Source organism: Chelonia mydas, chromosome 3 (genome assembly GCF_015237465.2).
Source record: "Chelonia mydas isolate rCheMyd1 chromosome 3, rCheMyd1.pri.v2, whole genome shotgun sequence".
NCBI classification, from domain to species: domain Eukaryota; kingdom Metazoa; phylum Chordata; order Testudines; family Cheloniidae; genus Chelonia; species Chelonia mydas.
The window spans coordinates 6,003,201-6,028,868 of record NC_057851.1 but is presented as its reverse complement, the minus strand read 5'-3'; the positions used below and the strand labels follow the sequence as shown (position 1 = coordinate 6,028,868).

The 25,668-nt window shown below is 51.5% G+C and overlaps 1 protein-coding gene across 1 annotated transcript in view; it reads right to left on the bottom strand.

The window, feature by feature from the left end:
• The window catches only part of LOC114021121, a 58,903-nt gene that overhangs the window by 21,505 nt on the left and 11,730 nt on the right, over positions 1-25,668 (bottom strand). The window contains exons 3-4 of the mRNA XM_027829180.3: positions 22,541-22,607; positions 10,585-10,657 (exon numbers count right to left, since the gene is read on the bottom strand). Coding sequence (XP_027684981.1) covers positions 10,585-10,657; positions 22,541-22,607 — 140 coding nt within the window. The remainder of the gene's footprint in view (positions 1-10,584; positions 10,658-22,540; positions 22,608-25,668) is intronic.

Sequence of the window (25,668 nt, the reverse complement as noted above, 5' to 3'; positions counted from 1 at the left end):
AGGAAACATTTATTAGAGAAAACCGGTACTAGCTACAGACACAAACAAACAGGCTTCCACACAGCTTGAGTTCCAGCTTTGCCTTCCTGATTTACCAGTGACCCACCCTGACTGGAGCTCTACAAAGCACACAGAGCCACCTAGTGACTGAATACTACACTACAAGTATGGAGTGGAAATCTATCAACTTCATGAAAAACCTCGTACAGATACAGACAGACATCATCTTCCTTTCCAAATGCAAACAGATAGACATCGTACCAAATTAGTCTCTAAGGTGCCACAAGTACTCCTTTTCTTTTCACACTACAAGTAAATATAACAGACAAGGGTGGGTGAGGTAATATCTTTTACTGGACCAGCTTCTGGTGGTGAGAGAGAGACACGCTTTGGAGCTACACAGAGCTCTCCTTCGGGTCTGAGGAAAAAGGGGTCATATCTAAATACAAAGTCACACAGATGTTTTAGCATAAGTAGTTAGCACATATTCTAAGGGGCCATTCAAGGTGAAGTGGCCCGTTAACACCCCTGTAAGACATAGGACCAAAAAGGGGGGGTTAGTCGGTTACAGATTGTTGTAACAAGACACAAATGCAGTGTCTTTATGGATTTTCAGTGTCTAGCAAAGTTATAAATTTAACTCCCAGGCTTGGTTTTTGAAAGTGTTGTGCAGGTTTCTTTTGGGGATGAGGACAGAGTGATCAACAGAAGATATCAAATTTCGCCATCTGAAATGGAAACTCTACAACATGAAGAAAAAGGAAGCAAAACTTAACCATGACATCTACTTCCTGGGCAAATCATCATCCCCAAAGGTCTCACCCTCTATAACACTCTGACCAGGGCCATCCCTAGCCATTTTGGTGCCCTACGCAGCACCCCCTGTGGGGGGAGGGGGGGCGGGCAGGCCTCCGTGGGAGGGGAGAGGGGGCTGGCCCCAGGCCTCCGTGGGGAGGCGGGAGCGGGCTTAGGCAGTGCCGCCCAGAGGATTCAGGGGGCCTGAGGCAAAGCAATTTTGGGGGCCCCTTCCGCTGCCGAGGAAGAGAGGGACTGAAAGACCCGCCGCCGAATTGCCACCGAAATTGCCCCCACCCTGTCTGCGGGGACCGGGGTCTGGGGCAAATTGCCCCACTTGCCCGCCCCTCTGGGCGGCCCTGGGCTTAGGGGGCAGGGCAGGCCAGACCCCGCATTCACGGGGCGGCGGGAAGTGGAGTGACCCAGCCCCAGCCCGCTCCGCTCTGCTCCCCTGGCTCCCAGCCTTGGAACTGGGGGGCAGAGGGGAAACTGCCCCCCAGCACTCACCAGTGGCGCGGCTGGGAGCCGGCAGAGCAGAGCAGGCTGCGACCGGGTCGCTCTTATCACTGCCAGTGCCTGCAGGGCGCCCGACCCCTGCTGCAGTCCTCAGGGGAGTGGAGGCGGGGCTGGGGCGGAGCAGGGGCGGGGGCCATGGGGAAGAGGTGGGGCAGGGGCTGGAGCAGCACACAGCTGCGTAGGGCACCAGGAAAGTTGGTGCCCCAAATTTCCTGGTGCCCTACGCAGCTGTGTACTTTGCATATGGGTAGGGACGGCCCTGACTCTGACCACTACAGACAACTCCAAACCCACTTATGCTAAACTAGCTGTTTGGTCTTGGATTTAGCTGTGACACTCTTAGCACCCTTCCCAGACCTCGCGAAGAGTGCTACGAGTATGTCTACACAGCAAAGAAAAACCCACAGCTGGCCCGTGCCAGCCGACTCGGGCTCGCAGGGCTCTGGTTGCAGGAGTATTTCATTGCTGAGTAGACTTCCAGGCTTGGGTTAGAGTCCAAACTCTGGGACCCTGCAGGGTGGAAGGGACCCAGAGCCTGGGCTACATCCCAAGCCTGGAAGTCTACACAGCAGTGAAACACCCCTGTAGCCCAAGAGCCATAAGCCCACGTTGGCTAGCAAGGACCAGCTGCGAGTTTTTCTTTACTGTGTAGATATAGACCCTTTGTAGCTCAAAAGCATGTCTCTCTCTAACCACCAGAAGTTGATCTGATAAAAGATATTACCTCACCTTATCTTCCAATAGTCTGGGACCGACAGGACTACAAGCTGCAACAACACTGCATTACCACACACAGTCATTCACAGCACACAGGCAGGAAGTGGTGGGGAGCACTAAAAGCCTGGGGGCGGGGGGAGGGGGGGTTTAAAAAGCTGAGGCAGCAGAGGTGCCTTGATATACAACCGAGTAGTGTGGTCACCACCAGAGAAAAGATTTGCAGCTCCCTTCTCTGCACTGGGCTCAGCACTGTCAGATCACGCAGCTCTCCAGCTCAGATGAGGAGATTATGTGAATTTACGGTGACATTCTTATGGCTGTTGGAAAATCCGTTTTGAAGTTGGTGCAGAACTGAATCTGCTCACGGTTCACATTGCAGGATAATATGGCATGGCTTGAAAGAAGGGAACCTATAATCATTAGCCAGATTATATCTTCCCAAGAGAAGAGGGTGCCTTATTGGTGAGGCACATTTCTGAGAGTCAAAGGATCTGGGCCCTGCCCATGGAGCAACCACACACACACCTCCTGGGAGTGGTGTTCTGTCCCATCTAGTGGCACCGAGACCACTTAGAGAGCAATTAATGAGTCTGCTCTACAGCCTTAGCTAACAGCGAGTTGGCTTTTAGCTCATGCTGTAGAGACTCATGCACTAAGCTCCAGATGTCCGCGGTTCAATCCTGCCCGTTGACAACTGGGATCTGTCGGCGTTACACTTGCTGTGCAGCCTCAAAGAAGTCATGTAACCTGCAATGGAAAGGAGAACACCACCACCCAGAGAGGGGTTAGAACGCTTAACTCATGTGTGCTTGCAAAGCGCCTGGAGATCCTTGCACAGAAGAGGTTATAGCCCTGCAGAGTTTACTCTAATGGCTTTCATCCTGAACAAAGCACTTCACAGACTGCTTGGTCTCTGTGTATAGAAATCGCTCTACTCATCACAGCAAGGCAGCTGTTGCTGGAGTGGAATGGTACATCCCTTCTGTGCCATCAGCATTACAAAGGGCAGAGAAGAACACCACCCAGCATGCCAGACACTTCAGAGAAGACACACAGTGATGTGGTCACTGAGCCTAAGAGTTTACAATCTAATTACAGACATGATGCAACAGGTGGGAGTAACAAACAAACTTCCCCACACAAAGCCATATAAGAGGAAGTTTAGACCAGCAGAAGGGAAACCGCCTGAGCTGGATGCTGGCTCAGAGTAAAACTCCTGCTCTTGCAAAAAAGCCCCATGGGATCGGTAATGGCCACAAGTGTCAGTTGTAGGTCTCAGCTGAAAGACGGTAACTCCAGCACAACATCCCCATAAACACCACTCTTGTGCATTGGCTCATTGCTGACTCACAGAGGAAAGTGGCTCCTACAGAACCACCCGCACCTCTCCCTACAGCACTGGGGGTTTTCCCTGGATGTCTCCCATCCAAAGACTGACCAGGCTTGTTTCTGCTTAGTTTGCAAGATCACAACCAGAGGTAGGACGGCTGTTGAAGAGAAACAAGAAACTGCTCAGAACAAGCATGTGGCCAGCCAGCATGGAGCCTACTTTCCATCACCCCTCGGGGTATGACCAGCTAGCCCCTGATCTTTCTCAAGAGCCCTGGTCATTCAACATGTGAGCTCCAAAGCCTAAAGGCAGCTCTGATACATTTCCAAGCCTCCTGTCCAGCCTTGATAGCAGGTGCTGAAACAGACCCAGGATCGGCAATTCGCACTTGAGTTACACAGAGCAGGAGTTCAGAGGCCCAGCTGGCTCCATTTAAATGCATCTTGGCCAAGGTAAGGATGGGCCTGATCTGGTAAGTGTGAATCTGGATCTGCACTTTCCCCACTTCTGGGTGTGTTCAGATGCGAGGTGCTGGGTCAGGCCCAAAAAGGGCTGGCTTGGTGGTCCCAGTGCTAGGCCTACAGCACCCAGACTCTTGGAAGCAATGAGTCCTGTCTGGATTGACTGAGCACTTCACAGGGAATAGTACTGTAGCTGTCTGTCTGTCTTCCTAGCATGTCGTAAACATTTACGTCCAGGACATTTAGAGCAATGCACTGAGTTCCATGCAGTACACAGTGAGGGCTACTCCACAGAGACCTGAAAAACGTAGGTCCTGCATCTTCTGTGTGGATGTTAAAGATATGACAGGATTTTTCGTAAGAGCAGGGATTTGCCCTGGCGTTCCTGGCAAAATGTCCCTCTCCCCCGCCTCTTCTGTGTATCATTCACCCCAGAGGTGGCTGCACTTCACTGGCCCTGTGCGGTATAAGGACACGGAAAAGCGCTTTGGGATGAGGTGCTACAGTAGTGCAAAAGCCATGCGCTGACTGCACAATCTGCTTCTGCAGGGAGCTAGTTGCAAAGGCAGATAGTGACTCCTGTCGTGTTGGGTTAATGTTACAGTAGCCAACACACTTCTTGTAGTAGCTACCAGGCAATTCACAGGGCGCTGAAGGCATATTGTGAATCTGCAGAAGTCCCCAGAGGTCCCAGTCAGGATAGGACCCATCTGGTGCTCGGCCTTGTACATGCACATGGTCCCCAGCCCCTAGCTCTGGCTGGGTGTGCAAGGATAAGGAAGAGGGTACAAGAAACCTCCTCCTCATGTGCACATCTGTGCTGGGGACAGTCTCCTCCCACTGCCCATCCTGAGCTCCTGCTTGAGGCTAACATGGGCAGCAACGCTGGCTTTCCCAGTGGGGTGGGACAGCGTCATGGCCATGCCTTCTTCTGCACCAGCCAGCACGGCCAAGGTGGAGATGCTGTACTACAAAGGAGGGCATAGCAATTACTTCTCTGCCACTCATTTCTGGGCAGATCCTGTCTGCCTCAGCATGGAACTTTTGGGGAGCTCCCCTCGGAACAATGCAACCCTCCCCCCGCAAAGAACACCCACCCACCCTCTTGTTTAGAGCCACCACCTAGCCCTGTGATTTGCTCCGTACAGGCTGGCTGAGTTCTCGGGACTGCGTTATGCAGAAGGTCCAACTAGGTCATAATGGTCCCTTTCTGGTCTTAAAGTCTACGAAGCCATTATGTAAGTAAATGAAGTCACTTGTGGCTCTAGTCAACGTGCCCTCAAGGCCCCAGCCTGTTCCCAGGGAAATCAGTGCCAGAGTTTCACCAACAGCTTTAACAGAAGCAGAGCTGGGCCTTAAGTGATGCACTTCCATCTGGAAAGCATGCTCTCTGCTTAGACAGATCCTTTCACTGCTTTAAGACCTGGGCAACCCGGAGCCCACAGGGGTTAATCAGAGCTTTAGTCCTTGTCTCTCCAGAACAGAGAGTAAAGACCAGCCAGGCCCGGGGGGCGGGGGGGGGGGTAGGAGATGGGGCAGGGAATCCTCCTTTGCCAGCAGAAACTCCTATCCCCATCCCATAGCCTCGGACATGAAATCAATGCAGCTTAAGCTCCACAGATGTTGTGCTAAACCGCAGCCTCCATCTGGCTATTACTCTGCAGTATAATCCATGTTAAATAAATCCCAGTCACCTTATGCGGGCTCTACAGGAGCAGAGGCCTTTCAGCTCCCCCCAGACAAGCCAGCAGGTTACGCCAGGGTGGCCCATATGAAGAGAACACGGCACCAGTCACATTCCTGGTTAAGTGACATTAACTCAGCTGCAGTAAGTTCCGGGCACTGCATTACCAGACTGTTAGAAACAAACTGGCGACGAGCAACAACGACGGCTAGGGGCTGGAAGGATCAATAATACTGTAACAAATCCACTGCCAGCTAGGGCTTCTCAGCTGTTGTCACAGGCCACACCAAGGCCTCCTGGAACTTCGTGGCTAGCGCAGGGACAGAACTCAGACCTGATCAACCACAAGCACAGGTCTCTTGAGCTACCAAATCTCCACTAGCAATATAAAGCCTGTGGCCCAAGGGGAGCAGTTCCCCAGGGGCAGAGAGCAGGGCAAAATACACACTAGGCAGTTCATGCCCATACTTTGAACTTTTACAGCATTTTCCAGGGAAGGGAAGCACTGAGCCCCACAACACAGGTGAGAGGGGTGATCTGCAAATTGGGAAGTGGTGCATGGAGATATTAAGTGACTTGTCCTAGGTTACACAGGCATCAGCGGCAGACCTGAGAACAAAACAGACCCAGAGCGGAAGAGAACTTTACCCCAGCCGTTGCCTGTCTTGTCTCCATAGCTCTTTGGGGAAGGGACTGCCTCTTAGGATACGCCGCTACAGCACCTCGCACAATGCGGCCTGATCTCAGCTGCGGGCCTATAAATGCTGCTGTGATAGAAACCATAAATAAGAAAAAACGTTTCCTGCCTCCTGTTAAGGGGTTCTATCCATAACTCCCCTCTCACTCACCTCGACGAGAGCGAAAAAGAGTTAAATACACGTCACTTGGCTGTGTGAAGCGCAAAGGATCCACCGTAAACAAACGTCTGAAGGCTGCAAGCACCGGGGGAGGAGAAGAATTGTTAAGGGTGGCACAAGGGTTTATAAAGTGGGAGTGATGGGCTGAATACCAAGAGACACATCCTGTATCAGGCTATGGGAACCGGTGGGATCCCCGTTGGTTGGGTCACTAGACTGGACCAACAACCCGTGTTATTATGCTGGCGGGAAGAGCACTATGCTGGCCCTGGGGACATGGGCTGGATGATATAACAGGGTTTGTTCTATCTCCAGTGCCTACAAGGCCACGTTGAAAAGGAGACACTGAGCAGACATGCAGAGTGCTCTGATTAGAGAGACAGCTATTGACCAGCAGGAAGCAATTGTTTCAGCAACGGGAGAGCACGTTTCCCCTTGCTGCAGCCATACACTTTGCCAGAGGTTTGGAGAAGGGAGCCCCTCTCTCGTGCTCCTGTGGAGGGGACGTCTCTCTCATTTGGCTGAGCTTGATTTAGAAGCAATATTAAAATGCACATTTGGGCAACTGACTGTGACCGACAGTCGGCCACCAGTCCCCTCTCCCGGGCTTTCCCTCCACTTCGCTCCCAGCTGCTTTGCTCTGGCATTCAGGACCAGGAAGAGGAAGTCCTGCCAGTCAGAGGATCTGCATGCTAGGCAGCATGGAGACGCCCCTGGCTTGTACCAGGCACCTTTGTGCACTGGGGCCACTGGCATGAAGACCGTGTTATGAAGCGATATTCAGCGGGCTTGTTTTTAAAGCCTCCCTGGAGTCGCCCCAGCCTCACAGACCTGGCCTCTCCCTCTTGCTGCTCCTGCACCAGCCTCCTCCATCCCTAATGCAACCCGTTAGGAGTGGGATGGAGATGGTGGAAGACGCACTTATTTGCCACGTGCTTCCTTGCTAAAGAAGAATACATGGAGGCCTGGCATCTTCCCCTGCTCCCCATCTAGCCTGACCCTTAAACACCCAGCCCTGCCAGAGGAGCAGCAGCGGAGATGGGCCAGACTGGGAATGGTGGGGGTGTCTCTTTACTCTGAGCACCTACAGACCGCAGTGGTGGGTGCGAGATTCAATAGTCCCCATGCCGTCGGGGAGCAGAGCAACGAGCCCAAGTGAAATGAAAACACTGAGGGTCCACCCAGGGCCAGGCAGGGCAAGGATGAGTCGTGGGCTGGTTTAGTGCCCCCTTGTGAGGCACCCAGCAAGCCCTGGGGCTGGGGAAGCAGGACGGGAGAAAGGAGCAGGGCAGGAGAAAGGAGCAGGGCCCAAATCAGGGCACACAGAGGGGCTGCACAGGACACCTGCCTCAATGCAAGGAAACTTGGTGTTTTAGGGTAGGACGAGAGGAACTGGGGGCACTGCTGCCCTGGGTGGCTCTGCCCTCCCCGGCCAGCTGGGGTGTGACACACACCAGGCTTTCCCTGCTCCTCTGAGGCAAGGCATTCTCCACCTGCTGCCGCGGCCTCAACCCTGGGGACTCTGGGGGGGAGGGATCCGGTGCCACGGACAGCCCTTTCCTGAGCACATGCTCATCCCTGTCCCTACCCCAGAGCCCGCACCCCCAGCCCAGAGCCTGTACCTCCTCCCGCACCCCAACGTCCCTACCTCAGCCCGGACCCCCCTACTTCAGCCCAGAGCCCCGCACCCTGAACCCCTCATTTCTGGCCCCACCCAGGAGCCCACACCCCCAGCCCAGAGCCCGTACTCCCTCCCACATGCCAATCCCTGCTGCAGCCGGGATCCCCCTCCCACATTCTGAAACCCTCAGCCCCAGCCCAGAGCCCCCTCCTGCACCCCTCATCCCTGGCCCTATTCCAGAGCCTATACTCCCAGCAGGTGCCCTCCCCAACCCCCTGCCCCAGCCCAGAGCCCTCTCGTGCACTCTGAACCCCTCATTTCTGGCCCCACCCTGGAGCCCGCACCCCCAGCTGGAGCCATCACCTCCCCCACCCCCGCATCCCAAGCCCCTGCCCCAGCCTGCTGAAAACGAGCAAGTGAGTGAGCGTGAGGGAGAGCAGGTCAGAGGAAGGGGGATGGAGTGAGTGGGAGCGTGGCCTCAGAGAAGGGGCAGGGCAAAGATGTTCGGTTTTGTGTGATTGGAAAGTTGGCAACCCTAGAGAGAGGATGCATGGGGCTCTCATGTCTCACTTCCCTCATAGGAGCATCTCCCGGCTCCAGCAGAAACAGGCAGCGCTCACATGCCAGGTCCAGGCAGCATCTTCAAAGGCCAGAGGATTGCTGCCATCAAAGGAGTCTCTCCCCCTTCCCTCTCCCTCGCCCCTTCCGAGTTCATATGGAGGAAATCCTAATTACACTGAAATGCAAACAAAGCCCCGAGGAAGCCAAATGTTTATAGTGCCTTTATAAAGGGATTACACAAGATTAGCCAGGCAAGGGGACAGGTGCTTGCCAAGCAATACACACACACACACACAATAAATCCCGCTCTGCTGGCCCAGCTCAGAGTCGTGGAGCAGATACCTAGCGATGGCCTGATTACTGTTTGCCAGGCAGCGCTTGGGATAAAAGGCTCGCTCACGTGAACCATTAACGATTCGATCTGGCTTTCATGTCAGCCGGGAATAAACTGATCCAAACAACACCAGGGTGTGGGATTGTTTCAGCCGGGTTAGGCAACTTCACATTGTATCTGCTGGGAAAGAGAAACCTCTCATCCACGTACCGACCAGTCCCAGCCCCGCTTAGCTTGGGAGAACAACGGCAAGCTTTGCCCATCATCCTACACAGGCAGGTTGAACATCCTTAAGCAGCAATGAAATGGAAATAAAATAAAATGGACACCACACAGATCTGTGCTGCTAATGGGATTCCGCCCCCGTGCAGAGGGCCCCTGTAGGCCCAAGCGCCATGTAGGGTTTAAGCAGGGCTGCGTCCAGAACGAGCTTGCCCCACCGTATGCAGCCACTGACCCATCACAATGGCACTAGACCAGTGGTTCCCAAACTCATTCCACTGTTTGTGCAGGGAAAGTCCCAGGCGGGCCGGGCCGGTTTGTTTACCTGCCGCGTCCGTAGGTTCGGCCGATCGCGGCTCCCACTGGCTGCGGTTAGCTGCTCCAGGCCCATGGGAGCTGCTGGAAGTGGCGGCCAGTACGTCCCTCGGCCTGCGCCATTTCCAGCAGCTCCCGTTGGCCACTGGGAGCCGCGATCGGCCGAACCTGCGGACGCGGCAGGTAAACAAACCGGCCCGGCCCGCCAGGGGCTTTCCCTGCACAAGCGGCGGAACAAGATTGGGAACCACTGCCCTAGAGACCTGTTTTCCTTTAATTTGTGAAAGACTCCCTGTGACTGAATCGATGCCTCCTGGTGGTGAGACATGGTGCCGCAGGCTCCCTGCCTCAGCTTCCCCAACTGTGTTTCTAGCCCGCTCTGGTGGCTTACGTAGCGCAGCCTTCTAGCCAGTCATTACACAAGCTCAATTCCCTTCCAGGGTAGCAGAGACCAAAGTCACTAAACAAAGGAGTCTTTGCCTGTAAACTTGGCTTAAGTCCGCAGTTCCTTGGGTTATTCATCCATCTGCCCTCTGGGTTTAGCTCTCTGTCCTCCTGTCTCCTCTACATGGCTCATCTTAAAATTCATCAGCCGGTCCCAGGTACATCCGAATGGTTCCTTGTCAGGGCCTACAACCCCTCCAGGGGGGCTTGATCAGGAATCAGATTTATTCAGCTCTGGATTCCTGCCCAGCTTCTCTCTCCACAGGTCTGTTGCTCTGAGCAACTTCCCAGCCAGCCCCCTTCTGAGCATCTTTCCCCTTTTTAGCCCCACCCCTCTGGCCTAACACCCACAGGTGTGGCAGGCAGGGCTGATTAGGCTCACAGCAATACATTAACCTTGCCCAGGAATTCGTAGGGCTTGCAAACCGTATCATGCTCCCAAAAGCAAAGGATTGGCAGCACCCAAATGAGGTAGGCGTCGGGCAACCACCCCCGGCATTGTGTGAGTTCCCCCAATGGAATGGTACTGATCCACAAGGCCCCCCCAGACACCCCTGCTGTGACATGTATCGAACCATGTTATGTATCCACAGAGATTTAGAACTTCAGACTGGACCCAGGAGGTGCTGGGAATGGATCCAAATCACTGTTGCAGCACAGGGCAGGCAGGAACTGTGATCAGTTAATATCTGGTGTTGTTACAATGCAAACCATCTCATTGTCCTACCTTCCTGCACAGTTGTTCCAGCCTTTGGTTGTTTCCCTGCAGGACTGCTGGCTGATCGGTCTCCTAGCCGAGTCTGCAGAGAGAAACAGAAGTTTGACAGTGGCCCTATTGGCCCTCCCAGGGGGCTTGGTTCAGCAAAGCAAGCAGGAACTTGGTGAAGTGTTTTGCTGAAATGGAGCCTTAATCTCTAGCCAGACCTTTCTTTCTTCAGACCTGACAGGACCGGTTTCACACAAAAGCCGAATAGGTGCCAACATACCCTGGGGATGGGCACAGTGTAAACACACAGAGATTAGATCCTTTCTGGAGCATCACACAGCACAGAGGTAAGTCCCCTCTCTCCAACATGATGGGACTGTTGCCCTCCAGTTTCTGCTTCTTTGTAGGGTTACCATATCTCAGGTTCCCAAAAAGAGGGTACTGCGGGAGGGGCGGGGAGGGGACAGGAGGGGAGACCGGGGGCGGGGACACCTGCAGCACGGAGTACTAACTGGAGGTGGGGGGCAGTGTTGCTCGGTCAGTGATAGGGCAGCTGGCGCAAGCCCAGGATGCAGTGCCAGCCATCAGACAGTACCTCCCCGCCGGACCCCTCCCCAGGGCTGGGAGCCGGGCCTGGGTGGGCAGGAGGGATCCAGCAGCTGTGGCTGCTGGGCAATGGACCAAACAGATGCAGATGCAGGGGACAGACCAATCGGGAAGCGAACCAGCATCTGCTCTGCAAAAATCCCAGACATTTCCTGTTATTTGAAAAATCCGCCCGGACAGAGGACGGAGCCTCAAAGAAGAAGTGACATCAAGGAAAACCCAGACCTACAGTATCCCTACTTCTTTGCGATGGGTGAAAGTGGCCTGAAGTGTGGGTGGGAGGGTAGGGGACTGTGTTAATTAGACCTGCTCTGAGCCAGGTGAGTTGACATGGTGTTTAAAATGGTGGCAGCTGGTGGGCCCCATCTACACAAGGGCTCCAACATTGTTTTCCTTGGGGGATTATTCCAAAAGCCACCGGTAATCAGCATAAATTTCCCTTATTATTAAAGCTGAGTCTAGATCAGGGCCCCATTGCTCTAGGCATTGCACCTACACATTGCAAGACAGTCCCTTGAAGAACTCACAACCTAACAGACAGAGGGTTGGAGGGGAAGGAGAGAAGGGATGTGATTTGCCCAGGGTCACACAGGAAGGCAGTGGCTGAGCTGGGAATAGAACCCAGGTGTCCTATGCCATGCAGCCTCCCATTTTTTCCCCATTACTCCTAGTTATAACCCCTTTGGACACCTTGCATCTTTTTTGGCCCTTCAAACCCTTCCTCTCCCCTCTCCCCCACCTTGATGCAGATACTGAAGTTGTGTCTACACCGCCGGGAGACACAGAGTATCCCTACCACTACGGCTGAACCTGGGTTGGTGCTGGAGGGAGCCCTTCCAGAGTGGGATGGTGGGGGTGGTGTCATTAACATGGTGATAAGAATAGGCCTAGCCCAGGAGTTGCCTGGAAACTAGGGCTCTGACCAGTGCTAAACTCATCTGTACCTGGCCTCAAGGCAGAGGATCCCCTAGCACAGCGAGTGGGCAACTCCGACCCACTGCTGTCACTGTAGTTCCCTTGAAGCTGCACATAAAGGGGTTAAAAGCCCCCAAGCCTACATGTGGCTCCCAGCTGAAGGGGAGTGGAAGTTGAAGCTTGTCTAAGAACCAGCATCCCCATCCCTCTTCCCTGGGAGCAGGCAGGGCAGCAGCTCAGATTACAGCAGCCACATGGGACCTCGCTAGTCAGGTCCTCCGAAGATCTTGCTAAGATCTTCCAACAGAGAGAGGGGAACATTGAGGTGACCCTCCAGATGTACAAGGCCAGCAGAGGCAAGCTATGATGAGGCCACCTAGATACAGACCTGGGAACTGGAGCAAGCACTGTGGTCTGCTTTGCAGGTCCACTTTCACACAGCAAGGTTGCACTACTCTGCCTGGCTCGAGCGAGTGACCCAGCAGAGAAGAGGTTACATGCGCAGAGGTGCCCAAGGGCCAGCTGTGGTCACTGACCTCCTGCTCCCACCCACAGACACCTTTTCACTTGTGCTTGAGGGGCTACATATAAAGGAAGGCTGTCTGGAGAACACAGCCACAACCGGGGAGCTGTGAACACATGGGGGGGCTGGCAGGCTGGGGAGAGCAGACTGCAGCAGAGGTTAACTCTTAGGACCCTGTCCTGCATTCTCATCGCAAGCAACATTCCTCCAGCCTCCCCCACCCTCAGCAAAGAGAGATCTCTTAGATCAGGGGTTGTCAACCTGGGGGTCATGACCAGGTGTCAGGGGCTATGACCATTCTGCCTTTCCCGTATTGCTGAATAGGAGGAGGGGTCCCAGACTGGGAAAGGTTCAGAGCTGCCTGCTTGGACCCTGCAGCAATCCCCACAATGACTGATGGGCACCTGTGAAAGGGTCTCTCTGCTCCTACCACCTGGGAGCTGACAGCAGACAGCAACAGTTGACAGACAGGAGCCCCATTGTGCCCCACGCACAATGCCTATGATCAGGGCTCTGGAGACCTACGTGGGCACCACTAGACAGAGAAGCAGCTAGTGGGGGGCTCTGCCATCTCAATGCAATACTCTGACTTAGCGAGCGTGATCATGTCGCCTTCTAGCATCTGCCCCCCCGGGCTGTATTAGCCTGCTACACGCTCACAGCCATAGGAGCTCTGTTAGCTCCAGGGGGCGGAGTCATGTGCTTTTGATGCTGAAAGTCCTGGGTTCAGTCCCCAATGAGGACCGCAGTGTCTGTAGCCATGGTTCCTGATAGGAGTAGCAGCAGGACCAGAGGATGGGGCTGGATGAATAGACAAGGGCCAGCCACATCCTCCTCCCCAGCAGAGTGCTAGGAGCCTTGGGCTAGCCCTGGGCATTGCCAGTATAGAACTGGCACTGAAGCATTCATGCATTCCCTGGAGATTCCCACCACAGTACTCCAGCCAGGCTCAGATATGGCTGCCCGGCCACCTCTGGTTGTAGAGATCAGAGAGCCTAATCTTGATCACAAAGTCAGTAGCCTTACACAGTAAGGAGCCTAACCCAGCCACCTACCATTCAGTGCAGCCGAGGCGAGAATACGTAGGTGCCTGCTGCCACCCGTAGGCAGAAGATATTAGCACACGTCTCCCATGCGAGAAACCAGAGTCCTGACCGTTTGCAGTTACTGCAACTCCCACGTCACATTGAATTCCCTGACACAATGCATCCTGGCATGATCCTGTGCTGGGTAGTTACACCCAGCTTCCTTGCCCTCTACCCCTGCAGGTCCAGAGAGTGTCTGCATGTGCGGGGGGGGGGGGGGGGAGGGAATTCTAGGAGTTGCCTCTCCAGCAAGGCCTGTTGGGTCAGAGATTGCCCCAAGATGGCATTTCAGATCTTGTATCACTAAGGCCTTTCCCACCACAGTGCTCTGTTCTTCAAGGCGTTGGACGCTCTTCCCCCAGTGGCAGGTGTAGACTGAACCCTGCACCTATCCAGCAGCCCAACTCTGCATCCCATCGCCCCTAAAGAAAGTGCTGAACCCATGGCCATGCAAAGATGGCTCCAAGAACTGGAGGCGTACAGCAATTCCCAAAAAAACCCTCCTTACATCTCCCCCCCCCCCCATCAGATATCATTTGTAAGCTTATTTTATGTAGGTTTAGGTGAGGTATGGAGTTGAGCTGTCAAGTGGTGCTAAAGGTGAGGTGAAAGGATGGGATCCACAATAAGAAAGTTTCTGCACAGCTCCAGAAACACTGCAACTGGGCCATGACTACCGTGTGTACTGTTTGAGTTAACTTCAACACCTTAAAGGTGGGATTTACTGATCAAAACTACCTAATGACAATGTATGAAAAGATGTTTCTTTCAGAAATGATGAAGCTGTTTAGCCCATGGGAAAGACAGCAAACATCAACATTTTGCAGTATATTCACATCTCTTAATTGTCAAAGTATCTCACAAGTGATTATAATAATCATTTATAATTTTCAGTTGAAATTTGCTCACCAGATCAGTCTCTCACTGAGTAGCAGTAGATTGCATGCCCATAGTTTGTGTAGCACAATAGGGAGATATAAAAGTATGTGAACTCCTAATGCAATGCTTTTCCACGTATAAGCTTTTGTACATACAAGTCTACACTGGCACTTTCATTGTTAAAACTTTTGTCGCGCGGGGGGTGTGAAAAAACACACACAGCCCCCAGAACCACAAAAGTTTGAGCAACGAAAAGTGCCAGTGTGGACAGCACTTCAGCAGCGTGAGCCGCACTCCCGTCGATGAACCTACCGCCCCTCGTTGGAGGTGGTTTTATTTTGTTGCCGGGAAAGCTCTCTGCCGGAGATAAAGATCCGCTATACAGTGCGCCTTACAATGGCACGGTTGCAGAGGCACAGCCATGCCGTTGTAAGGTGCGCAGTGTAGACATAACCACAAACAATGTAGCATCTAGTCTGCCTGGCAGAAGGTTTTAATTTTTCAAATTACCTGTGCATGCAGTACTAGCCTTTGAAATATTCTAGAAACTAGCTTTTTAATTCAGTGACTCTCATGCACAAGTCAGTATTAGTGTTGGAGAGGACAATACACAGCTTTATGTTAGGAATATGCAAAAGCTATGAGAGAAACAAGTGGCCTGACAAAAAGTAGTGAAGACAAAGTCCACAAACAGGTCCTTGCCTCTGCCCTGAAGAGGGGTGAAGAGCATGTTACAGCTCTTATCAACCATGTAATCAATATGAAAAACCCATGTGATCCTGAATCACACCCACAAGTACCATCAGCATATCTGCTGGAATGCATGTAATATCAGATGTACAGGAGTCAGCACCGAAAATAGCAGATGCTGGTGAAGAACAAGTGGAGAGATCTCTGAGAGATGCACTTGATTCTGATGGGACATGGAACTTCTTCAGCTCAGTCAAGAACTCTGGCATAAAAAAAACTTTTGCTGGTATGCCAGAATTAAATCTGGTTTTCTTGGGCAAGGGATGGACAATCACAGCAGCTATCAGTCCAGAAATTATTTTTTTGCTGAGTCCTGTCCTTAGCAAGAGATGATGTTTCCATAGCATCTGTTCTTAGGCACAGATCCTAAGGGGTGACTGATGTTGATGCTGATGGAACAAAGAGAAGGACAAACAAAGCTGAATTAGGGCATCAACTGGCTGCTCAAGATGAAAGCATTCATGAGCTAAGGGCATGCAACAAAGAAAGCCACAGAAATGCCACGGCTGTCACAAAAATGACGGCTCGAGACAAATTCCGCACGTTCGATGAATTGGCTGTTGAGTACTTGAGGTGTGTCTTAAAAGAATTTAACATAGATAATTCTGTAATCGAAATCTGACAGTTAGGACAACAGCAACTGCATGAAAACGACAAAAGGACAGAGCTGGACAGGATGAAATGTTGGATTCAGGAAATACCAGGTGATTGGGGGATGCCCTATGCCTCCATAGAAAAGGTTTGCTTGCTGGATGCCAAGTTTAAAGTCATTTGTAAAAATTCCTCTGTCAATATATGGTTCTTCAAAATGTACCTGAGAGTGTAGGAGCACACCCAGCACAAACACTTCTCCTTGCTGGAGGCTTTTCCAACAGGGAAGTAACAAAGTCCATCACCAGGAGAGGTGCTGAAGGAACCCAAGGCGCTTGTACGGTACTCAAGAGGAAGCAGACACAAGGATGCTTCCACATGTGTCAATATGGCTTTGGGGTCTCCTAGTGTCAGAAGGAACCATAATAATTAGGCCACCTGATACAGACGTTTTGGTCCTTGCTGTGCCATGTTTTCAATGCACATGTTATCTGTGTTTAATTTCTGGAAGTAGGCACAATTACCGGCACAACTGACACGCCTCGCTTCATACCTGTACGGCCAATTTGTGGTGCACACACTCCCGACTTCCTGCTGTACACGCATTAAACAGGATTGTGAGCTGTGTCATCCCTGTTTGGTACTGGGGGTGGGGGGAAATCTGTGTTTAATGTTTTCAAAACAAAGGGAGCTTATCCCTTCAGAGATCTTGCCCGGTTGGAAAAGAGTGATGGACAAGACACAATTTCTGCAGCAATGAAGTTGGTAGCAGGGCTGTATGACCAGAGTGAGAAAGAAAAGGAGCTTCACAGAGACCTGAATTGCTTGCACCTCAGTCTGTCCATCACAAAAGGACAAGCTGCTGGCCAAACTCCCACCGCGAGAGGACAGTTTTGAAGAGCATGTCAAAAGAGCATTTGTGGCAAACAAAGATGTGGATGTCTTCATGCATAGGTAAAGCCAGATATTAGATCACCATGGATGGAAAAATTCAGATGATGAACTACTTCCTGTACTCTTCAAGGGCCCAGTGACATCTAAGATCTTATTTGTGCCAGTACCAGGAGACTGCACTGCACAATGCAGAATCAGTTGAGTCTGTAGTGAGAATAATCACCCCTGCAGAGAGCGGTTTACATGTCAAGGCAACGAAGACTGTGGAAACCCATGCACTCTTGACTGAGATCATCGTGATGAACAAGATGTGATGATGATGTTGGACTAGATGACCTCCTGAGGTCCCTTCCAACCCTGATATTCTATGACGTTGCCCAGAAATCTCACCAGCGATATGACATTTCAATAACACCTGTACAAATTTATTATTAGATTTTGTTTGATACTGTAGCTTGTTATGGTGATGCTTTGAGGTCACAAAGAAATCCAATTTTATGTCCTGAAATAATACACCGTCCTTAAACTAACAGAAATGGATGCAAATATTTCAAAGCGGTCATTTTAATGCGTTGATGAAATCGTTTCTCTCTGTTTCTATGGTAACGGCACCACTTGACAGCTCCACATCATATCTTATCTTAAAAGTAGACATAATAAGCTTTCAAATGATGCATGAGGTGATGCGTGTAGTGAGGGGACATTAAGTCGACCAAATCAGTGGTGTTTGCCGCTCGCCTGCTGCCATGGCAATGGCACAGCCAGCAGCAGGCCAGCCTGACCAGAGCTGGCCTGAAAATCTCCTGTTGACTTCAGTAACTTTGCTTCAGGCCCCAGGAGAGGTCCAATAATGGGAGATTATTTTCTCCCCCTTAGGGAATTCTACTTAGCATGGGAATTAGCTGCAGGGTGGTTTTGATTACACAGTATATGGTAATGAGCACAGCAGATAGATCGACCAACCACTTCTGGAGTTGTGCTAGGCATCTGCAGGCTTTCCTACCAGAACAGGGGTTGCAGGCATCTTCTTACCACCCTGGGCTCTCCCCCCCCTTGGTCGTGCCAGAGGAACCAACATAACTGGCTACAGTGAACCTGAAAAAAGGAGCACATTTAGAAACAAAGTCCTTTCTAGTCTGCTCTCCTTTCCTGGACTTGACCTCAGAAAATCCAGAGGCTACAAGTGACGAATAGCCAATGCCTGTCTCTCCACATAGCAACACTGCTCCCAGCAACTCCTGGTTAGAGATTTGCCCTAGATCTTTGGCTCACAAATACAGAACCTTCCTGCTTTCACCAGCTTTGCTGCCATTCATGTGTGCATGATTTTCAGTGGTTTAAAAAAAAAAAAAGGGCTCTATCTGCAGGATGCCAGAACTGGCCGTATTCCTGTTTACTTATCTTGTCTCTGCTCCATCCAAACATTTATTTAAATTAATTGTCTTTAGTATTTAAGTAAAACTCAGTGTTTCAAATTGGTATAGAAACACTGACCGGTTACCTCAAACGCCCCTTTTATACAGTAGCGCCTCAGAGTTCCGAACACCTCAGGAAGGGAGGTTGCTCGTAACTCTGAAACCTTCGTAACTCTGAACAGAACGTCATGGTTGTTCTTTCAAAAGTTTACAACTGAACATTGACTTAATACAGCTTTGAAACTTTGACTACGCAGAAGAAAAACGTTGCTTTCCCTTTATCTTGTTAGTAGTTTAGGTTTAACACAGTACTGTCCTGTATTTGCTTTTTTTCGTTTGTTTGTCTCTGTTGCTGCCTCATTGCGTACTTACGATTCCAAATGAGGTGTGTGGTTGACTAGTCAGTTTGTAACTCTGAGGTTCCACTGTAAAAGGCGGAGAACCTTCCATTTTCCGACACTAGAGGGCTGTCATAGCACAAGACACCAGAGTCTTGATATTTTGTACACAGCACTAGTACAGAAGTGGCATTACAGATTCCCACCACATGGGCTTACACATTCCACCCAGTATTGCTAGATGATCATTAGCATCACTAATCAATTCCCCATCAGATGATAGGGGGAAAGGTACCGCTTGTGGGAAAATGATAAATTAGGCCCGTGGGATGTTTATTAGGGAGGGGTCTTGACTGGGGGAGCAGTCTCCAATTGGTGCGTAGAATGGGCTTTTGCAATATGTACCTATGCGATGGTTTGTTAGTAATACTCAAGGCACATATACAGTGCTTGTATAGCACTCTGAAGATGTAATGTAGGCTGACATTTTCTAACTCATTGCTTAACACTGGGCTGCTAAATCTACACATAGGCCCCTAAATAAAAGTGGCCTGACTTGCAGAGGTGCTAAGCCCCTGCAGCTCCCAGAGACTTGGTAGGTTTGGCCAAGGCACGGGACCGGGAATTCAGAGGGGGAGGATTCAGTTTGCAGTTCAGTCACAGACTTTCTGGGTGATGAGGGGCAAGTCACTTAATCTCTGTGTCTCATTTTACAAATGGGGATAACCACAAGAATAGAACTTCTCTGTCTCACCCTGGAGCAGTGAGGGTTAATTCATGCTTGCAAAGGGCTGCAAGATCCTCTGATGAGATTAATTAGTATCATTCTCTCTCTCTCCAGTCCTCCACTCTCCTGGTTCTTTTCAATCCACAGCCAGCCTGTTTGCAAGGGTTGTGTTTAACCAGGCTGCTCATAGTGAGTTACTACTCGTTTCTCCCCCTGTTCTCCAGGACACCAGAAGTGAAGCCAGGCTGTAGTCTCTCAGCGTGAATGTGGACTTTCTCTCTTGTCAGGGAGGGGTACAATGGAGTTTTCCCTTTAACAAAGACTAGGGCCATTCTTTTTGATGTGTTGGTGAAAGGCACCATTGGACAGAGTCCCCTGTGCAACCCCCACGTGCAACAGAGACCAAAGTAGCACCAGCCTCCCGCACTATGACCCAATGTGACTATTCTAACCACAAGGGTGTGAATCGAAGGTCCCTTCAGTCTTTAGCCTCGGGGCTGAGACTTCCAATATGGGAGCTGGTGGTAGTACGGATATACCATACACTCCATGGTATCCAGACTATGGTGGATACCTGCCCGCTAGGAAGTACATGGAGACCTGCTACACCTAGGCTACCAAACAGCTAAGAGATGGTAACAACTTCCAGTCATTACAGACCTGTAATGATTGGCTATGAGATGCTGAACCAAAGGTGAAGGGCTGCCTCTCCCATTTTTTAGTCCCTTCTAACATCAAGGGCGTCCAGCAACAATTGGGATAGGTGAGGACCACTGACAGTTACAAACAAATATTTTTCTATTAGTTCGGGGATTCTTCTTCCTCTTGTAGCATCTCTCCCTAGAGACACAAAAGGCAGTGCTCAGGTAACTCCACTGATCCCTGGAAGATTTTGCCAGCCTTTTCAAATAGGCAGAGAGGATGACACGACCTAAGAACAACTCCCGCAGTTTATCCTTCTGCAGTGGCGCTGGTACCACTAACAGTTCAGAGTGCTGGGCATGGTTTCAGATAGAGTGGAACGATTAGAGTCATAAGAAAGACCATACTGGGTCAGACCAAACGTCCATCCAGCCCAGTGTCCTGTCTTCCGACAGTGGCCAATGCCAGGTGCCCAGAGGGAATGAACAGAACAGGTCATCATCCCCTGTGGCCCACTCCCAGCTTCTGGCAAACAGAGGCTAGGAACACCATCCCTGCCCATCCTGGCTAATAGCCATTGATGGACCTATCCTCCATGAACTTATCTAGTCAATAGGAATTGAGTGTGTTCAGTGCCTATGAAAAGTCAGGACATTTATTTAGGTGACTAAATACAGGTTTTGATGCCTAACACCAACCACCCAAGTTTGAAAATAATGGTCACATATTAAGAAAGTCTAGTCATTAATTACACACCATTGTGCTGCGCTCAATACAAGAGAGAAAAATAAAGAAAGCCCCTGCCCTGAAGTGCTTAGTAATTACTCCTTGCAAAAGCTCAGCCAGGCAGGTAATTAAGAGCAGTTCTGCTCATTTGACTTGTGATGAACATGGGGGTGCTCTGTGGTGCATCTGGATCTTTACCCCAAAAAGTACTGTAAGTATAGGGTGGGGAGGTGGTATGTCAGAGGGAGCTGACAGGTTCGTTACCCTTCCCCAAGGTCACGGGGCCTTGGACTGCGAGCTGTTAAGACTGAATTTGTTTAACTGCCAAACAACATAGCTACAATCATGGGGGAACTCTTATGGCCTGGCTGGCTGGGAAACATCAGTTACTGGCAAATAGATGATCTTACACCATGGCCCTGTCACAAAGGCCATTGAGCCATATGGTAAGTGGGCTCGGGCACACACAGGTTGGGTGGTGTTTTGGGGGGGTAAGAAAGGCAATTGTGCCTAAGAAGGGGGGGCACAGTCTGGGGCATATGTTCTCTTGAAGGCAAACTGGGACGAGGCTGGGTCTCAAGAGCCCCTTGCTTTCCTAAACTAATGTAAATTGGGTCTGTTCTTCTCCTGTAACACCAGAGGAAAGCCCATTGTAACTTAGCTCGTCGCGAAGCGTAAGCATGGATGAGCCTAGGCAGGCACGCAGGCTGCTTGTTGTTTTGAAGTCACTTTCTGCAATGCTTTGTTCCGTTTGCGAATAAACATACTTGTTTTAAAAGGACATTGAGCGTGGTGCATCGCCGGTCACTGTCACCTCCCGAGGGCCCCCATGGGACTGAGTAGGGCTCTAGTAGGGGCTAATCAGGGTTTAGGAGCTTCTTCTCTAAAAGTCCCTGGCTGGGTTGTGCGGGTGTGTGCCCAGGCCTGCCCACTCCACTGGGCTCCAGCTCAGGCCCCTTGTTTGCGACGGCCAGAACCAGTCCATCTAGTCCTTTGCTGTTCCCAGAGCTACTTCCCATCTGTGTAGTCTTCCCCAGCTGTCAGCCCTGTTTCTCCCTCTTTGGAGTGGTGGTTTTGTCTGGCAGCTTCTCATCAGTCTGCTGGAAGGATCCTCTCCCTGCAGTCTCTCTGGCAGCCACTTTTCTCCTCTGAAGTTCCCCATCTAGCTGAGCTCCTTAACCTTTTAGCATGCCCCAGTGCCTCCCTGCCTGACTGATTAACTCCCTGAGTAACTACTCCCAGGTGAACTTGAGCTGCTTCATTCCCCCTTGTGGAAGTATCAGAGCTACCCTCTGAAACTCCTGAAGGGAAGAAATGCAGGCATCCAGTCAGACCTGCACAGAAGTGGTTGGCATACTTGGTGGGTAAGGATTGTACTCTGAGCCTGGTCTAACTGCAAAACTGCAGGGCAGGATAAGTAAGGGCATTAGGCCCGACACTGGGGGGATGCACTCAAACAGACCAAAAGGGGACAGTGGTGCAATGAGCTCCATAACTGTGACATTACTGAACTGGGAAACTGAGGCACAGAAAGGGGAGGTGATTTGCCCAATATCAGAGGGAGCCCAAAGTTCCTAATTTCCACTACTTAGTCTGAACTCTTTTCTCCCCTCCTTCAAGGTCCTGCCCTCAAAGAGCCAGTCTCCAGCAGATTTGCACAAGCTCACGTTGACAGGGTTCACACCAGGGTTGGCCCATCCTGTCCTCTCTCTCGCCAAGCATGAGCAAAGCTTAAGAGCTAGAGTGCCCAGCACCAGGTACAGCAAGTTGAAGAGTGAAGCAAAAGCAAAGGTATCAGGAATGCACCCACTTAACATTGCTGTAGGATCATCCTGCTGCAGTGGTTCTAAGGAAAAACACCTTTTCCAGAGGCCTCCAGAACTTACCATTCTGATGAGCTTGGAGGAGTCAACGTGTCTCCCAAGGGGTCTGGTGGAAAAACTTTGTTTTTTCCTGCAAAGATGAAAAAGACACAAAAGATTCACTTTGCTCCTCCGGAGAATGCGTGGAAAGTTTTTCTGATGTTCATCACCTTTCTGTGCCCAAAGCCACCAGCTGCACAGATCAGAAGAGGGCCAGGAGATATTTCCTGACCCCAGCCAGGACGGAGAGAGGAATTGTTTAGGTGGGTAACTTGGAGTAGCAGGATCAAACTCTGCTAAAAGGAAGCTCAGGGAATTCCTAATGGCAAGATGACGACTGCAGTCTCTTCCCAGACAAAGGGTGGAAGCCCAGTCACCTGACACTCCTAATGCACCGGACCCTCGCTAGAACGCGGGATTCGGGATCCATGCACGGTACCGCGTTAACGCGGGGACTGCGTTAGAATGAATTGCAATTAAAGTAATTAAATTTGGGATCCATGGCTGCGACCGTGTTATATGCGAATTTGCGCTATACAGACGCGCGTTCTAGCGAGGGTCTGGTGTACTGGAATGGACTAGAGGAGAGAGAGGCCCAGCATTGGCTGGGGGATGGGCTAAGATGGAACCCAACACAGGTTTCCCCATCAGCAATTTCTAACATGTATTTCCGTATTGTCCAGCCATTTCCTCCTTTTTTCACTGACTATGAATAATTACACTGCGGGGCGATGGGCACCTTAGGCAGAGAGAGGCATTGTAATGAGTGCCATGGCTTCCATGTGGGGTCTCAGAGCCCAGAGCCTGAATGTCTACACTGCAATTTTAGAGCTCTGCGAGCCCGAGTCAGCTGACCTGCGTCAGCGCCATGGGTCTGTTAGTGCAGCGTAGACCTGCCCCGTGAGTATTTTCACTCATTTCAGTGGGCTCAGGAGGAGACCCCAATCCAGCAAAGCACTTGAATATTGACCGCGACAATGGCACAAGTCTCCTGCTTCAGTTCAGGCACATGCGTAAGTCTTTTGCTTCTCCTGTGTGGCAAGCCAGGGTGTGAATTCCCAGCTTGCCGCGCAGTAACGCTTCCCAGAAGCAGTAAGCCAAGCTGCACTCCGGGGCTTTCACTGCACCGGAGCAGCGTCCTCGTAGGACGGAGCTGCATGGCCAGGGTGGTGCATTGTAGATTCACATCTTGGCTTGCCACACAGTGACTTGCTGTGCACCAAACCCTTTGTGGTTTTGTCTCATCTGAAAAATGTTGCATTGCCCATTAATCCCCCTTCTCCCCTCCCCCTTGCGGAGCCCTCTGTGCACACGGTCAGGAGGAGCAGCACACAGGATATGAGTGGCAGAGTGACCGGGCCCTTCCCTCCCCTGGCAGCCTTTCGATGTACGTGGGGCGCCTTTTCAAGCAGCCGACAAAAGGAGGCATACGATACTCATTTCCACACAGGGCGGAAACAGCTCCTGTCCCGGGGGGGCTGGGCGTGGCTCCCCACTCCGGTTTTGCAACGCTGGTGCAGTGTCACGTGTCTCCGTGACCCCTTACTGTCTGTCACAATGCCACGCGCTCAGATTTGCCCCGGCCGCCCCTCTGTCACGATGGAGCAGTGGCTGGGCCACACCTGAGCTGGTGCCGTAACCCCGTGTGCCAGGGCGCAACAGCTGACTGCTCCCAAGCGAGCGTGGGGTGGGCTCGCTCGCCAACCCACCACCAGTGACCCCTCGCTCTGCCCCCCACCACCACTTGGTTTTAAGACCTGGCTCTGCCAATGAGGCTATACAGATGAAGTCCAACACAGTACCAGCAGCAAGAGATGTACTGAGCCAGTGGTTCTCAGTCAGGGGTCCGGGGCCCCCTGTGGGGCCCGAACAGGTTTCTGGGGGTCCTCCAAGCAGGGCCAGCGTTGGACTTGTTGGGGCCCAGGGCAGAAAGCTGAAACCCCACCGCATGGGGCTGAAGCCCGGGGCCTTGAGCCCTGACACCCGGGGCTGAAGCCAGAGCCCGAGCAACTTCGCTTTGCGGGGGCCCTGTGGCCTGGGGCCCCGGGCAATTGCCCTGCCTGCTACCCCTTAACGCCGGTCCTGGCTTTTATATGCAGAAAACCAGTTGCGGTGGCATAGGTGGGCCGTGGAGTTTTTATATCCTGTTGGGAGGAGTGGGGGGGGCCAGAAAGAAAAACGTTGAGGACCCCTGTTCGAAGCGACATGAAACCTGGGTAGCCGAATTCGCCTTCTGCCCTGTGAGCGTTAATGGCTAGAGTTAAATTGCCACACAAATGCTCTATCCCTGCCAATGTGTGTGAGCTGATGCCACCCAGTGGCCAGTCTGGCAAAGCGCACCTCCAGGGGAGACATCTCACAGCACCATGGCACACAGTGTAGTTGAGAGACCAGCTGCACCCTCTCCAAACTGGCCCAGTGCCTGGCCACAGCTTTGCTTCCTTCCCTGGAGTGAAGGGGAAGCATCTCTGTCCCTCTCATATGGTCCTTTCATCCCCTTCCCTCTACTTGCTCTGCCACAAACTTTACGAGACCCCCATTAAGGCTGATCTGTATTATCCTCAATCAGCCAAGGAGATTGGCATCAACAAATGCAAGGTGCTCTCTCTCTCTCTGTCTCATCCCCCTCCCCACAGAGGCGCTGTCACATCAGACAGGGCGGTGAGCAGCTTAGCATGCAGATAAATGAAGACCCGTCAGAAATATCCAGCTCACAACCTAGGCCTGATATTTGTGCTAGCTAGAAAATTAACGCTTTGATTCATCCATTGCTATGGCCCAATTTTTGCTGGGGTGCAGGAGGGGGAGTCACACTCCCTTACATGCAAATGCCCTTTGACCTGCTTCTGTTCTCTGATCAACGTGTTAGGGATGCCTGGTCTATGCTAAAGCAGGGCCCTGCTTTAACTGAATTGATCTAGAGCGTATTATGGACATGCTTAAACTTAAACTGGTACATTTTTAAAATGGTTAGTAACCAAATTAAGCTATCAGGTTTAAACGGATTTAAGAGCATCTACACAGGAGTTTGCACCACCTAAACTAAATCTATTTCAAAACAACCCTTTAGTGAAATTGGTGCAACTCTGCATATAGACCAGACACTGGTGCAAAACCCATTTTCACATATTCATAGGTTAGGAACCATTGTT